The sequence below is a fragment of the Danio rerio genome, chromosome 17 (genome assembly GCF_049306965.1).
Source record: "Danio rerio strain Tuebingen ecotype United States chromosome 17, GRCz12tu, whole genome shotgun sequence".
NCBI lineage: Eukaryota > Metazoa > Chordata > Actinopteri > Cypriniformes > Danionidae > Danio > Danio rerio.
The window spans coordinates 17,881,340-17,899,896 of record NC_133192.1 but is presented as its reverse complement, the minus strand read 5'-3'; the positions used below and the strand labels follow the sequence as shown (position 1 = coordinate 17,899,896).

General features: G+C 34.3%; 1 protein-coding gene across 9 annotated transcripts in view; it reads right to left on the bottom strand.

The window, feature by feature from the left end:
- Nucleotides 1-18,557, bottom strand: part of foxn3 (forkhead box N3) — a 176,795-nt gene that overhangs the window by 103,923 nt on the left and 54,315 nt on the right. For all 9 annotated transcript variants that reach the window (XR_012392827.1, XR_012392829.1, XR_012392828.1 and 6 more), the window contains exon 2: nucleotides 14,876-15,432. Coding sequence is in view for 6 of the 9 variants with exons in the window: in XM_021467225.3 (XP_021322900.1) it covers nucleotides 14,876-15,418 (543 nt within the window). In the remaining 3 variants the exon portion in view is untranslated. The remainder of the gene's footprint in view (nucleotides 1-14,875; nucleotides 15,433-18,557) is intronic.

The following is an 18,557-nucleotide window of genomic DNA, read 5'->3' as shown; positions in this document are numbered from 1 at the left end:
AAAATATTAAATTAATTATAAAAAATATTAAATTATATGAATATCTAAAATCTGAGGTATTTAAAAATCTAAACACTGAGAAAACCATACCTAAAGCTTTTTTTTAAAGTTCTAATCAATGCATATTATTAGTGCATTCATTCATTTTCTTTTCAGCTTAGTCCCTTCATAAATCTGAACCGCCAACTTATCCAGCATTTGCTTTACGCAGCGGATGCCCTTCCAGCTGCAACCCATCTTTGGGAAACACCCATATACACTCATTTTCACACACACTACGGACAATTTTAGCTCACCCAATTCATCTATGACTTTGGACTTGTGGGGGAAACCGGAGCACTCGGAGGAAACCCATGCGAACATGGGGAGAACATGCAAACTTCACAAAGAAATGCCAACTGACCTAGCTGAGTCTCGAACCAGTGACCTTCTTGCTGTGAGGCGATCGTGCTACTCACTGCACCACCATGATGCCCCATTATTATTATTATTATTACTTAACATTTAAAATTTTAAGAATTATGTTTCTAATTTTCTGAAATTGTTAAATGCTCAGGGACGTTATAAGAAGTTTCCATGTGATCTGAGGGATTTCCAGCATGTTGCTATGCAGTTGGAATATCAAGTGCTTTCTAGGATGTGGTTGCTAGAGTCACACTAAAATGAAGCAGTCTTTAAGCAAATTGAAACATTATTTATAAATAGTGCAGGACAAAGCTTTGCATTGAAGTGCCAAACATAAGTATGAGCAGCAGACGCTGGGAAAAAAAAGGCATCTCACCCCCGCTGCGCACATTTAGTTCATTTGAAAAAAGCTGCTGGTAATCTTGGATGGAGACAAACAGACAGTCAGATATCCTGAGGACTGCGGAGGTTCACTTGCGTACATCAGCCACCTGAAACTCTGCCAAAAACCTCTCCAAACGCAGACAATTGACAAAAGACGCTGATTTCCATAATCAGATGGTAAAGATTTCGAACACACAGATTATCTCATTTTAACAACACTCCTCACCCTGACAGACTTACATTCAACACACAATTTCAGACACACTGCTCTGTGGGTGAAAAGAGCTAATGATGAAGCACTTATGGGCTATATCTGTAACAGACTAACAGACAAGTCGAGCAATCTCTGAAATTGCTCAATTGTACAGCTCAAATGACAGCATTAGCTGCAATTATCCTTTCATCTGCCCAACGTTAGTCTTGTTAAAAGCGGTAGTCCCGACTCAGATATGAAGCTCCAAGCCGTTGCTGCTGTAAAGGACGAGTTGACCACCAAATTAAATGTGTGGAATTATTTTCTCAGCCATGTGTCATTTTTGTTTGACCTTCAATCCGTCATGTGACTCCGATTTTTGAAGAATTGCGCTGGTTGGTTTTCACTGCAGTTCATTGATTTATTTTTGTGTTTCTGAAGGAAGGATTGTATGTGTAAAGAATGATGTTAAATTTTACTTTATTTATTTCTATATATTTTTTTAACATGATCACAGTTTAAATGTTATTGAATATTTTTTTTGTTTTCTGCTTGTGAAACAAATTAGTATTAGAAATGTTAAAAATGTTGGTTAAACTACAAATTTGTAAACTTCCTTCAAAATGCAAAATAAATATAATGTGATTCACCTTTTGTTTTTGTTTAAATTATGGGGAAACCCACGTGAACAAAGGGAGAACATGCAAACTCCACATAGAAATGCCAACTGACTCTGCCAGGACTCGAACCAGTGAACTTCTTCCTATGAGGCAGCAGTGCTAACCACTGACCCACTGTGTCGCCCTATTTAAAACTAAATAATTTCAATCATTTTTATAGGTGCTACATCTGTTAATATGTCACAAAAAGTGCAATGAAAAATAAAAATAAAAGCACTGCAAAATTAAAAGATGGTTATTTTTAGATTAAAATTAACAACTATGCATATCTAAAGTTCCAGATTAGCACTATGTTATGTCTGATTGATTCCATTCATTCATTCATTTTCTTTTCGGCTTAGTCCCTTTATTAATTTGGGTTCAGCTGCTCTTTAAAAAAATAGAGATCTTTTCAGAGTTTAAAAGTACAGCATTTATTTGAAACTGAATTCATTCATTCATTTTCTTTTCAGCTTATTCCCTTTATTCATGAAGAGTCGCCACATCGGAATAAACCGCCAACCTATTCAGCCCGTTTTACACAGAGGATTCCATTCCAGCTGCAACCCATCCGTGGGAAACACCCATACACTCTCACACATATACACGACAGAAAATTGAGCTTACACAAATCATCTATAAAGCATGTCTTACTGAAGCACCCGGAGAAAACCCGCACAAACACAGAGAGAGAACATGAAATGCCAACTGACCCAGCTAAGGCTCAAACAGGCTACGCCACCGTGCCACCCTGATTCATTCCAATTTCAGCAAAAAAATTCAATATTGGAGCAGATATTGACTGTGCTGTACACCAACATTCATGCACATATACTGTAGTTATACTTTTTTTAACTTCTAACTGATCTAATTGATCATATACAGCACTTTCTTATGATACTTTTCAAACTTTCTAAACTTCAGCATAATTTATGAATTGGTAAATCTCTTCTCCAAAGTAAAAAATCAAGTAAAATGGCTTGGAACAGCATGCGGGTAAGTAAATAATAAATATGATAAAATATAATAAACATGATAAATAACAAAATTATAAAGTATCTAATGTTTCTAGTAAAGTAATCCATTAGTGCATTCCTTTCACAGGATGCATGGTGCTAATAATATTGCTTTCTTTCAACCATTACAACACAATAAAAATCTCCCACTATTGTACAATAATCATAAAACACAGATTCATAACAGTCACCAAAATCTCCTATCTGCACCACCAAAACTTTGCATAAATCCATGGAAGCAATAAATGATACAGCTTTCATTAACAGCAAGATTCAGACTGCAGAAGGGTACTGATCAGCAGGTACTGTGGTGTCAGAATCCCTGGTGGCCGAATGCGTAACCTTTGGTAAGACATGGCAGTTAGCAAAAAGTTGGCCTGTTGACGTCAAAGAAAGGCTTGCGTGCAAATCTCCTGCAGCTTCCCTCGCAACCAACATCTGTCCACCGGGAACACAACAGCTGGCCAGAGAACATGTCAGCGAGCAGCGCGGCTTTATCTTACATCAACCTGCTTTTTTTGAGAGAGCGGGATAAATCATGTCACATGGATCAGCGTTATCACCGCAACCCTACATGAATCTGAATAGATAATGACTGGAGAGATGGAATTTAGTTTAAGTTAAATGAAAAGATTTTTTTTAAAGGTCAGAAAACATTTATTCATTTTTCTTCGGCTTTATTTCAGGGGTCACCACAACGGAATTAACCGCCAACTATTCTGGCATATGTTTTACACAGTAGATGCCCTTCCAGCCACAACTCAGGACTGGGTATAGCTATAGCGCATGTCTTTGGACTGTGCAGGAAATCGAAGCATCCGGAGGAAATCCACGCCAACACTGAGAGAACATGCAAACTCCACACAGAAATGCTAACTGGCCCAGCTGGAACTCGAACCAGTGACCTTCTTGCTGTGAGATGATGACAGTGGTGTGTCAGATAACATTTCATACAAATTAAAAATAATAAAAAATTCAACTCATGTAAGACAACTGGTCAGAAAAACATATGTTTTCATTGGTTGTGATTGAAAGTCAGGGTTTTTAAAAGCTAAAACTTGTGTTATCTAAACATAAACATAGACATGTATGAAAACATGGCACCTTTTGGTTATTTTATGCAAAAAAAAGTGACAATATAGTTGTGTTTTATGAAATTTAAGACTAGACACTAGAAAAAAATAGACATTTATACTCATTTATGGAAAATACAATATAAATATTTTAACCAGAAATCAGTTCAGAAATCAGTATTTGATAAAATAACATGATTTTCAATCTCAACAAAAGAAAAATTGTTATTCTAAAAAACTGTAATTTTCAAAAAATTTTAAAATGACACTTAATGGCTATATTTTTAATTAAATAATTGAAATATTACCATACAGTAATACCAATACTGTATTTTTTTCATGGCTTCATATACAGTTGGAAGCAAAATGATTAGCGTTTCTGTGAAATTGTTATTCTTTTTCAAATGTTTCCCAAGTGCTGTTTAACATAGAGAAGATTTGGTCTGCAAAATTTTAAGCAAATATATTTACTTTTTTTGTCTTAGCCACAATGACAGTTATACTACACTGTAAAATGCTGTGTTTCACAGGCTTGTGTCGGGACAACATGAAGGAATTAAGTTAAAGCATTCGTTTTTGTTTTTTTTTACAAATTTATATGGATTGAACATAAAACAATTGCTGTCCCAAAAAAACTCAATAATTGTGCTGTTTCAGCTCATTTTCAATATGCAGTTTCAACAAACTTTTGAAACTTTTGTATTTTATATAGCTTAAAGTGCAATTTAAAGGCTAGTTAGGTTAACTAGGCAAGTTATTGGACAACAATGGTCAATCAAAACAAATACTAATTTCTTAAAGATGTGGTCCACCACGATATCATATTTTAAACTTTAGTTGATGTGTAATGTAGTTGTGTAAACATAAACAACATCTCTAAATGTAATACGCTCAAAGTTTAAAGCAAGGGGAGACATTGGCTTTTACAGAGTTAGCCTACATCGAACAAATTTAACATCCGGGTTTGTGAAAATACAAACGCTTTAGGTTACGCACATACACCCTGCACAGCAACTGGGCGTGGTCAGAGATGCTCTAATGTTATAGCAGAGAAGGCTAAAATGTCGTCCAAACACTGCTATTTTCACAGAGCTTCATCTGTTTCTGTATTTGGGCTCCCTATGGATACGATACAAAGAGAGAATTGCTGTATGTTCTAGATAATATAAAAATATATATAGCTAGCATTTGACAAAGAAGAGCTTCCAGAATCTCTCTCAGTTCAGTGCTGGATCCGGCTAAATACATACCAACTAAGTAAGTATTTTATTTGTCAAAATTGATATATTACATGCATGTGCTCTTTATTTTCTGTCAACTGATACAGCTAACGGCTATTGTTTACATAGAGCAAAAGCATGTGCTTGTAGGGGCGTGATGTGGTGATGTCGAGCCGATCCATAAATCACAGCACATTAAGTTAGCTGACCAATCAGAGCCTCTTGAAGGTGGATCTTTAGGAGAAACTAGGAATTATGACAGTCATGATCATGTTAGCTGAGTAGCTGAATATAAGTAAAATAAGATATAGAAAAAAATAATGAGATTTTCTACAAATAAAGCATGAATGCACATTGCTTTGCATCTAATAAACACAACCACGCCTTAAATATACACTCTAGACTACCCCTTTCAGCAATTTTTTCATTGTTTAAAAATAATTTTTGAGGTCAATATTATAATATTGACCTCAAAAATATTTTTAACAATGCAAAATTAGTTTCATTCAAGTCAAACTAAAACTAATTTTAAATTTTGTAATTAAAAAAAAAAAATTCTTTAAAAGAAACAAAAATGTGAAAATGTCCTTTCTCTTTTAAACATCACTTTAAAAATATTTGAAGAATACTGATGGCTAACAATTTTGCCTTCACCTGTATGTCTGACAAGTTGCTGTTGTCATGAAACCCCTGAACTCAATAGAATGTCCGAGCAAACACCCAGAACACTAGCATGCACTGCTGACAGTACGGAAAACACTGGAAATGCCGACGGCTCCTTCATCCTGTGTTTCTTTCACGAACAACTCCTCTGCTACCTGTTCAACTGTAACTCTTCTGCACAGCCTCGTCCTGTTGCTACGGAGATGACATGAACAATGGAAAAGACACATTAATCATCAAAGCCCGCTCCACGTATAAACAGCGATGTATGCGCCTGTATGCGGAACTGTGTTCGTAAGGGACACGAGAGCTCTGCAGATCCACCCATACAACCAGCTCTCAGGTGCCAAGTTCAGATCCTGTGTTCATAACAGTGCCATGGAAACAAATGACAGGGTGTCATTTCTAGAGCACTCACTCTTCACCAGTCACTGCAGGAAAAAAACACACATCCATGAAACCACTAAAAAGCTGCAGCACTCCAGTAAGCAGATTTTCAGTGTAAATCCATGCATCTTATTTCACATACGCAGCAATCACAAGGTCACGAGTCTAAATCCCAGTGGATGCATGAACTGATAAAAATGCACCTTCGATGCAAGGCAAGTTGTATCTTTGGATAAAAGCACCTGCCAAATGCATTCGATATTTGATCTAAAGTTAGATTTATCAGTATGTGTGTTTCCTGGGAATCAAACCTACAGGTATGACCTTCATTATGGAAAGATCATGTTGATATAGGTGGAAATTGATGAAATTAAATGTGTTTTTTCTCTGGGGTTTACAATAAATTTAAAATACAATTATTATTTAAGTTATATTTAAGGTTTTATTATATTTAAAGCAACTTCACTGAATTATGATTTATTAACAGAGTCCATGGATATTAAATTCCATGGCTATATTTGTAAAAAATAGTCAACAATGATACGATATATTGTCTCAAAACATTTTTTTTTATGTTAAAAATCAGTAAATATCACATCTCATTAAGATGGGGAGAAGGAAAAAACATTTAAAATAATGGGCGTTAAAATACAGTAATCTAAAGTAAAATAACAGCTGCTAAATTACAGAAATTTCCCATAAAACGACAGACGTTAAATTACAGATATTTTCTGTAAAATAACAGACATAAAAATACCGAAATTTACCGTAAAATACCAGATGTTAAATTACATAAATTTAATCGCAAAATAACAGATGTTAAATTACATAAATTTATCATAAAATAACAGACATTAAATTACAAAAAAACTTACCATAAAACAACAGATGTTAAATTACAGAAATTGAACGTAAAATAACAGATGTTAAATTACAGAAATTTGCCAGAAAATAATAGAGGGTAGATTACAGAAATTTACCATAAGATAACAGACATTAAATTACAGAAATTTGCCGTAAAATAACAGACGTTAAATTACAGAAATTTACCAGAAATTTAAACTTAAGAAAATGTATGTTATTTTAAAGTAAATTTCTGTAATTTAATGTCTGTTATTTTATGGTAAACTTCTGTAATTTAACATTCATTTGGTGATTCTGGGTCACTTACTACTTGAATTGTTTTTTGGGGTTTTTTGGGGGGGGTTTTTTGTGGTCGCTCCAGCTTTAAAAAGATCACAATATTGGTGGTATACATGTTTCTACATCATGTCATAAATCATTCATTTCAAAAGAAAATTCAATTTTCATGCTTTTTTACTACTAATTTTAGCACAAATTTTTAGGAGTGAACATCTATTATTTCATATAATCGTTCAATTATTGTTTTAAAAATACAGATTTACAGAAAATGCTAACTAAATAAAAACTAAATAAAAACTTACCAAAAAGTCCCCCTTCAAAAACACCCAGTTATTTCATCATATTATTTAATAATAATAAAAATTGCACAAAAACTCACATAAGTCTCAAATGGGTGCTTAACCAAAAAAATCAAATTAAAAAAACACTTTAGTTTTTTTAGCTTTAGCCAGTAAAGCTACCAGTAAAGAGGTTTATTTATTAAGGTTTTGTTTTGTTTGCATTTTCTAGCGATTATCAGAGAACTTATTTTAAGACCCCTGTGTGAAAATTGCACCTTTTGCCGTCTTTCAGCTATTGTCTGAAAACATTACCATGAATAGGCCACGACTGCCCCATGCAACACTAATTTTGTTGCCGCTTTCGCACAGTTAGCTGATTTGCATAATTCTTTTGTGAATCTTGTGCTAAAACAGTGCAGACAGCATGTGCAAATGACGGTAGCAGCGGGTGCAGCTCATTCTCAATCCGTAAAAAGCAAAAACAACATTTTCTTGAGGTCTGGATCTCTTAATTTGATTCTCCTCTTGGCCGAAATTAATTATTCCTCCGTAAACCCCTGGAGATTGTGCATCTATCAAATGTTTGTTTATTCAGACTCTTATTTTGCTGGTTTAATTTGCCCCTTACTGTCTCATTATGTAGAGTGATGCATGATTGCATAGCAAATCCACAATGAATCCGAAATTAAAACAGACTTAAAATAGTCATCTCATTCATTAAGTAGGCCAATGAGGCTCAAGAAATTCAATCAAACACCAAATGAACAAGAAGACGGCTAATCATGACTTTGTGACCTACCAAAAACTTTTCTTTTTATAAAAAAAGAAGGGAAAAAAAACTAAAAAAGAAAAGGCTCGAATATTTTACATACTCTGACAACATTGCTGTTGTCATGTAACATTACTGCTTATTTTGGTGTGATACGCTAAGGCTGTTATTGTTATTATTTATCATACTGGCAGGTCATCTGAGCAGTGCCCTAGCAGACAAAAAAAAAACTATGCCCCAAACATGGAAAACGCATCCGCTTATCATGTTTCTGTGAACGAGTAGTCTGTGTGAACGAGGTGTCTTTATTGTCCTAGTAATCTGTCCATCATGAGCTTCCAGCTGTGTGTGTAATAAGGAGGAACCAGAAACTGTTTTTAATTGTTACAGGATTTTACGGAGTTGTTTATGAAAATGAAAATCAAATGCATTTGAGAATGCATTTTGATTTATTGTTTGTGCATTTGATTTATCATTTGGGTAGTTGTTTTAAAAGGTTCGAATTATTATTTGATCCTTTTAGGCATTTGAATTTTCAATAAAATATATAATATATATATATATATATAACAGTTAAATACAAATTAACCGTCCACATGAGCTAAGCATTTCTTTTTGTAGAGTGAACTAGGTAAATGTGAGATGAAAATTCACATTAAGATGATTGCTTTTTTCAATTTAAATAAAATTATAAATACATTTAATTTAATTTAATTGGCGGCGTAGTGGCACAGTAGGTAGTGCTGGTGCCTCGCAGGAAGAAGGTCGCTGGTTCGAGCCTCGGCTGGGTTATGTTCTCCCTGCATTTGCGTGGGTTCCCTTCGGGTACCCTGGTTTACCCCACAGTCCAAAGACATGTGGTACAGGTGAATTGGGTAGGCTAAATTGTATGTAGTGTCATTAAAAAGTCATTTAAAGTCATTTAACCTTTTTCAAGTTGGATTTTTTACAGTGTAGAAAAGCAGATTGATGCATAACGTTTGCAAGTTTTGCGCATGCAAATGCAATAATCATCCAGTATCCACTTAGATACTCCCTAGTAACAACACATCAGTACATAGTGCTTGCAGGCTTTGCACATGCAACACCCTCCAACATCCACTTAGCATCAGTGTATAATGTTTGTAAGTTTTGCACATGCAACACCATCCAGTATGCACTTAGCAACACCCTATACAACATATAAGTCCATCGCATGCAAATGCACTAACCATTCAGTATCCACTTAGAAATTTCCTAGTAACAACACATCAGTCCATCATGTTTGCAAGTTTTGAACATGCAACACCCTCCAGCATTCACTTTGCAACTCCCTAGTAACAACCCATCAGTGTATTATGTTTGCAAGTTTTGCACATGCAACACCCTCCAGGATTCACCTAACAACGACCTAGTATCAACAAATCAATGCATCATGTTTGCAAGTTTTGCACATGCACAACACCAACCAGCAACTATGTAACAACCAACCCAGGCTCATTCTGAAAATGTACCCCTATATACATTTCTGCACACCGTCAAATACGCCCCAGGAGCCCCAAGTTTTTTGCAGTCTTTGTTTTCGCGAATCCACCAGAGGCTACTGTGTACACTTTTTGAGATCTCATATTTCTCTTGAGTGCGATTGGTGCCTGTTGTTCTCTCGTAAATCTACCAGAGGCCGCTGTCGACTGACTGATGCACCCTCCCCCTTCCCTAAACCCAACCAATAGTATTTTAAAAAGCACAGATTGACCCTCCCACTCACTTCCCTTAAACCAACTGACAAATTTAAAATGCAATCCAGAAAAGAAAAGCCGACATCTGATTTTCTCACCCTAATATTTACTTGTTTATTTTATTTTTTGGCTTTTGTTTTTGTCTTACCTGGTTTCTGGAACCGTTATTCACCTGACTCGACCTCCCGTCGTCTGGGTCATCTCCTCTCTGCGTCTCAAGTCCACCAATGTACATGGCAAGCTAACTTGACAAACTGGTAACAGCCGGAAAGCTGTCCATACGGAGTTAAGTGGTCAGCTGGTAAGCGTGAAAAAGAACAACGTCATACCGCCCTGTATCAAAATGAAATACAGCCATACGTTCTTCTGGCTACATAATTCACGATCTCCAGAAATGTATATAGGGCTACATTTTCAGAATGAATGTTGGGAACAACACCCTAGTAGCAACACATCACTGTTTCAAGTTTTGCATATGCAGCAATCATCAAGCAACCACTTAGCAACACCCTAATAACAACACATCAATGCATCATGCTTGCAAGTTTTGCAAATGCAACAACATCCAGCATCCACTTAGCAACTCCCTAGTAACAACACATCAATGCATCATGGTTTCAAGTTTTGCATTGGTAATAATCATCCAGCAACCGCCTATTGTAGATCCTTCAAACAACCACTAAGCAAACAGGCATAATATCCTAGCAACACCGTTGCCAGTTTTGCACAAACAACACAAAATAGTGACCACCAAGCAACACCCTACTATCAAGAAACCACGTTTAGCACACACAAGATGATCCAGGAACCACCTAGATTACTTAGCAACCATCAAACAACACACTATAAAGTTATATACAAGCGGCCCAAATCAGCAAGCAACCACAAACACCTAGTATTATGGCTGCAAGTTTTGCACAAGCAAAATCTACTAGTGAAAACATGGATCTTCCTAAAATCCAAAAAGCATGAGTTTTGTCGTGTTTGCATACTTTTTATATGAGAAACCTCCCTGAAATTCTATAAGATGCTTTGTGCAATAAATATTATACTTAAACATTTAATTCCAAAAAGCCCAGAGCTCAAACTTTTACACTTCACATAAATGAAGAAAAAATCAACTCAACACTGTTACTCTCAGCATGGCAGAATTACATTTCGGATTGCAAAGCAGTTAAATAAAATTAGATGAGTACATTAAACACAAGTGCTAATATGATGTCTGGTTTGAGTGCAGCAGATGGAACAACACTGGCAATCCTTTGGGGCAAGATTAAGTCAATATTAAGCCCTTGCAATAATAAAGAAATACATTATATGTGTATATATGTACATACACACATACATACATACATCCATACACCCATACATACATACATACATACACACACACATACACACACACACACACACACACACACACATCCATCCATACATACATACATACATACATACATACATACATCCATACATCCATACATACATCCATACATACATCCATCCATACATCCATCCATCCATCCATCCATACATACATACATACATACATACATACATACATACATACATACATACATACATACATACATACATACATACATACATACATACATACATACATTTATATATAGTTTACTCGAGTGTGCTAGCAAACAAAAGCATATTTCTATACTGATCATTCACCCACAAATAATTTAGTTTATCATGTACTTCTTCCAAATGTTTTTAAATTTGTATCACAAAAGAAGATGTTTTGAAGTATGTTGGTAGCCATTGACTTTAATAGTATTTTTTTTCCTTTCTATGGATACAATATATATTATTATTGACATATTTATAAATTGATATTCATTTAGAGTAAAACAATTACTCTAAACATTATAATATTTTAAGTAATACTCAAAAAACAACATTATTTTTTGTTATTGTACCTGTTAAAGTAAAGCAACCCTTTTTCGCAGCTCCAGCAATGTCGCAATAATACCTTATATTGTGACAAAAGCTCCAGAAATGATCACAACAAGAAATTCTGATACCGTCGTATGCCTACTGCCATCTGTGGATTAGCCATTCCCAGCCTGAACACTTTCACACACACGCATACACATCAGTTTCTCTGTTCCTACAGCAACAGCTTACTTTCCGTGTCAACTGCAAAGCTGTTTCTATGGACACATATACAGAAAAAAAAAACTCTTTGCTCTACAGCCAGAGACCAGATGGCAGTGAACTGTAAGAGTCACATGGAACGGCTTTACTGTTCTGACTAACTTGCAGACACACGCACACCATAAACACACACACACACATACAGTAGTACACATACTCTCAAAGTAATACGCACCGGAATGCAGCCTTTGACAAAAATCAATCAGCACTCAATGAGCATCTAATGAGTCTCAATTCATAAGCTTTGCCTCTTTATCAAACAATTGCAAAATGTTCTCTAACAGGAATCATTTCAATCAGCAAATACAGATGTTTTAAAACCAAGATAGCAAGTCACAGCTCTAAATATTGAAATGTTCAGCACACTAATGGAGCATGGTGTTCAAACTGTAAAGCTCTTTTGCAACTGTAGTTATCTCCATTACAAGCTACAAGAACAAAACTGGTGTAAAACGAAAAAACAAGAAATAACATTTACATTAACGCTCAATTCTTTAACATTGGTTAAAGGAAAAGTTTACCCAAAAATGAATACTCACTCTTGACTGTTTGAATATCTTTCTTCCGTTGATCACAAAAAAAGGTATACTGAAAAATGTTGGAAACCTGTAACAATTGACTTCCGTACAGTACAGTAGTTTTTTTTTTATTGTGGTATAGAAATGGTTACAGGTTTTCAACATTCCTCAAAATATCTTCTTTTGTTTTTAACAGAAAAAAGCAGCTTAAACAGGTTTGAAACAAGTCAAGAGTGAATAAACCATTGCAGAATATTGATTTGCTGAGTGAACTATCCCTGTAATGCATTGTGAACTAAAACTGAAAAATAAACGTAGTTTAAGTGTTTTATTTACCTCTTGCTTTATCAAACTGTACTGTTTATATAGGTTATAAAAATGTAAGTAATAAAATTAGCAATTACTTGTTTTCCACCATATTTATTTTTTGCGCAAAAAAGTATGGTCACACTTTGTTTTATTGGTCCGTTTGTTAAATTTAAGTTACATTGCATCTACATACCAACTAATTCTTATAAGATAATAAGTACTGTTAGGTTGGGGTTATGGTTAGGTTTAGGGTTAGTGTAAGTTGACATGTAATTGCAAAATTTCTTATAGTCAGTTAAATGTCTGTTGAAGGAGGATATCAACAGATATTAAACAGATTATTAATACACAAATAGACCATCAAAATAAAGTGTTACCTTATTTTTTAATAGAAACTTTATATAATTGTTATCACTCAAAACTGTTTCATAAAAGCTTTTGTTTGTCCAAAAACATTATAAGGTTTATCTTGGTGACCACACAATATATTTATAATTCTAATTATAATAATAGAATCACCCATATGCACTAAAATCACTGTATCCACAGCTTTTCATGACTAATGCTTCAACCAAAAATGACTTTTCCTGCTTGTTCAACTACTTCAAATGAGTTAAAACAACACAATGATTGTGTTTTTTGGGGAGGCCAACTTAAATGTTTTATGTTCAATCCACTTAAATTAGTCAAAAAACATTTAAGTTGACTTAATTAATTTGTGTTGGGACAACATGAAGGAATTGTGCGCAACCTTACATTTTTTACAGTGTTTACTGTCATGTCTTACTGTAAGTAAATCTTGACTATCAAAATAAGGTTTGCATTTATTAGTTATTTAATAAATCTGATATGGCAAGGTACATTATTCATATTATCCTGGATTTTTTGGATTTGGATTTTTGGAAGTGTGTCTGATTTTTATATAACACATTAACATATAATATTTATAGTTATTAGTGCTGTTAATCGAATTATCGCGTTTAAAAAACTGTTTGTAAACAAGCTTGTATTGAATAAATGTTTATCACAAGGCGCCTTTTCCTCTGTTTTTAACCCAGTATCTTGAACTTTCTCCCCCTTTATGAGCAAACACTTTTGGAAGACTATAAAAGCTGTTTGCATTTATCAATTTAGCCAATTTTAAGAATTATAAACAACATGAAACATAAGCATTTTTATGTTCTGATTGCAATTCCTATGTAGAAGAATCACTTAAATTGCTTGAATTTAATTCATAATTCCCTTATAATTAAAATAAGCATTTCATATTTTTGCAGGTCACTTCACCTAAAATGTATTCATTCTTTTGGTTTATTTGTTGATAACTGACCAACAAAAATACACCAAAATAAAGATACAAATTATACCAAATGAAATTTGTTACAAAAAGAGCATTTTTACAACAAAATTAGGCTATTTGAAGTAGTCTAAAATTGTTTCAATGTTTCCTGTTGCTATTTTTGGGTTTTTCATCTATTGATTTTTTTTTTTAAAGTCTTATCAGGTAACAATCCAAAGTAATTCAAAATTTCACTTTGTAAGTCATTCCTTTTTAGAAGATTGCTGCAGTTGTTTTAGCTACCTAATCATATTGACCAGAACAGAAATGAACCGATTCAGTTTTGCGTTTGAAACGTCAGAAAACACCAGCAAATATGCAACCTTAAAAGGCTCTACAGACTATCAAAATAAAATGGTCTGTTGTTGGACAAACGTGCAAGCATTTTACTGACACATGCAACAATATCTATTGTAGATAGACTGTTAATGACGATACTACCGTTTACAAAATACAGTGGCATCGGCAGTATTTCAGAGCTATAGTATCGCTATGCGACCATAATACCAGTAATCCGTGCAACCCTAAAGTAAATATCTGCAGACTCAAAACTACAACCACCAAAAAAGTGTCAAGTAACCTAAAAAGGTCAAAAATAAAATGTGTAAATATGGTCAGTGCATCCTTACCTGACTCCTGTCCTTGTCCACTTTCTTAAAACACTTATTGAGGGAGAGATTGTGCCTGACAGAGTTCTTCCACCCCGTGGGGGCATTGGCAAAGTAAGGGAAGTGTTCCAGAATCCAGTTGTAAATGTCTTTAACCGGCAGTCTCTTGGAAGGAGCATCTTCTATGGCCATGAAGATGAGACAGCTGAATGAATAAGGAGGTTTGCAGTTTGGGTTCTGCTTGGCATCATATGGGAGGTCCGAGTGGGCTGGAGAAGGCGGGGTGTCATCGTCCAGATCCTGGACGGGACTGACGCTCCTCAGCACGGGGTCACCGAAGCTGTTGAGCAGATTTTTGCTCTCGTGGAGCCAGTTGAGGTTGGTGAGCTCCTCGTCCTCCACGCTCCCCTTCTCCAGTTTGATGGTGGGAAGAGCCAGGTCCATCTCCTCAGCCTCCTGCAGGGCTCTGGTGATGGAGCTGGCCTGATAGAACTGGCTCAGGCCGCTCGCCACGCTGACCCCAGAACTTTCCGGCTTCTTACTGGGAGGCATAACCGGACCCATTTAGACCAAGGCTCCTGTGGATGACAACACAGAGAACATGTTTACAATCAAGAAACAATTCACCAATAAAAAACATTGCATCTATAATATAAGACTACAAGCAGTGATTACAGTACAAACAGTAGTTTAACACTTTGTTATTAGCCTCTTCTGAAAGTCTAATAAACAGCTGATACTACATACTACTGTCATTTATAGTAAACACTAGTGTTTTTGAACCATACTGTAGTAGACTGTTTTATACTGTATATATTATAAGATTTACAATACTTTGTAATAAATGCTACAGCATACTAAATTATTAAATATTGATATATACTTTAGTTTTTACAACATTAAGCTGTGGGTATTGCAGTATAACATGCCCTATGGTTGTTGAAAACTACAGTATTGGGTCATTTGTTTATATTACTGCTTGTTGTGTTACAATAGCAACTATAGAATCACCACAACAGATGAACTCAATATTCATACTTGATTTCAAGGGTTCAGGGGTCAGATTTGTTAAATAACTAAATGCAAACCTTCTTTTGATAGTCAATATTAACTTACAGTAAGACATGACAGTGAACACTGTAAAAAAAAATGCAGGGTTGCGCACAATTCCTTCATGTTGTCCCAACACAAATGAGTTAAGTCAACTTAAATGTTTTTTGTTTTTGTTTTTTGACTAATTTACGTGGATTAAACATAAAACATTTAAGCTGGCCTCCCCAAAAACACAATCATCGTGTTGTTTTAACTCATTTGAAGTAGTTTGAAAAAGCATCAAAAGTCATTTTTGGTTGAAGCTTTAGTCATGAAAAGCTGTGGATACAGTTATCTTAGTACATATGGGTGATTCTATAATTATGAATACATTGTGTTGTCACCAAGATAAACCTTATGTTTTTGGACAAACAAAAGCTTGTATTAAACAGTTTTGATTATTAAAACAATTATATAAAGTTTCTATATAAAAAATATTTGGATTTGTAAGGGACATTGTGTTGTTCAAAATGTTAATGTGTCTTTTAATATACCTAATTTGGTAACACTTTATAATAGCTGCACACTATGAATGATTTATTAAGCATTAGCACATAGCGAATTCATTATCTGTTAAGCATTAACTCACAGTAATAAACTGCTTAATGAAGTTTATTAATGTAATCTACAAATGCTCTGTTTTTGACTTATAAGCACATGTGTACAATCTAAAGTAAGGACTATTTATGCTTTATAAAACCCTTATAAATGACAATTAAAGGCTCAGTTATATTCTAAACATGAAAAAATGAAAATAAACAACTTTATTAATTTGAAGATAGACAAATGAATCTGTATCAAATGAAAAATTTAGCAATTTTAACTAAAACAAATTACTGTGCAATTTAAACATCGCTAAATAACATTGAAATGTTGCATCATAATATATTGTTCAATTATTAAAGTTGTTTTTTAAAGCAATTTTTACAGTAATTTTATTTTTTAGATAGGAATGCAAAGATTATTGTTCATTTGATACTAGACTGCATGAAGTTGTGCATTTATTAGCAAACAAAGTAACCATTACTATACGCCTGAATAATAAGATATATAAAGGTTGATTTCAATAGTTTATTGATCATTTATTTATGCATTCTGAATGATCTGAAAAACCATTGACTATTCTTAAATACAACTGATTTGTAAATAATGCAATACTTAATTCAGTAATGAAAAATTAATAACTCACAAATTATTTAAGTACAACTATTAAGCACATTAAAAAAATGTGATTGTAATTCAAAAAAAGATTGTTTGTAGCTGCAGTTATAAACTGCTCACTAACGTTTATTAATGTAGAGTCAATGTTTAACAAATAATGACTTCACTATATGCTAATGCTTTCTAAATGATTCATAGTTTGCTGTTATTATAAAGTGAAAGCCCTATTTTTGACAAATGATACATTCATTTATTCATTCATTTTCTTTTTGGCTTAGTCCCTTTAATAATCTGGGGTCACCACAGCGGAATGAAATACCAACTTATCCAGCTTATGTTTTACGCAGCGGATGCCCATCCAGCTGCAACCCATCACTGGGACACATCCATACACACTCATTCACACACATACTGTACACTACAGACAATTTAGCCCACCCAATTCACCTGTACCGCATGTCTTTAGACTTGTGCAGGAAACCAGAGCGACTAATGACACATTCAGCTTCAATTATCATAAAATAATTAGGTCTAATTTTAATTTTCTTTGTGTTTCCTCTGTCAAGTTAAATAAATATTTGCTCTAAACATCTATTATTTGTTTATAAATATCAGTAAGTACATTCCATCAACTCTGTTACATTGCTTATTTAAAGGTATAACAATCTGTAAAGCCCTGGTAGTAAATCCATGGGATCTGCTGCAAGTAATGTCAATTCTTAAAGCCGGAAACTCTGGAAGGCATTGAGACATGTAAATTCTCATTCATATGTATAAAATGTTTAGAATAGAGCAAGAGTTGATTCATTATTTGTCAACTCTATTATTGTACTTATTCACATATCATTACAGTGAATTTCACATCTACATTTTAAAACCAAAATACAGTGAAAATGCATAAAATCCAGCATGACCTATCTGGCTGAGACTAAATAACTATTTGGACATATAATCCAATAACCAATGAATAGGTTTTAAATACAAATCTTGAAATTAATCTGTGCTTGATTTCAAAGACAAAATGCATACAATAACATTACATAGCTGATTTTATTTTTAAAACTTTACTAAAGAAAATCTAGGAACCGCAAGGATACTTCTGGACCTTCCAACTCCTCTTTTCCCCCGAAACAAACATGTTGGCTTCCCTCTAGCTCATATTCATCTAAACCACTCATTTTCTAAATGCAACGTGTCACATCATGTTAAAGGCGGCAGTTAAACCCTCATGGACAGCAGCATACATATACAGTGGATCAAAAGGCAAAATTAACCATAATTTACTAGCTGATAAAATATTCCAATTAAGCATTTATTAAGGTGTTGATGCAAAAGTATTCCAAATAAACACTTATTTGTGAATATCAACAATGGTTGCAGATACTGTATATCTAGCAGCATCACTACAATTCATGCAAGGTAATTTACAAAGGTATGTCAAAGTCAATTT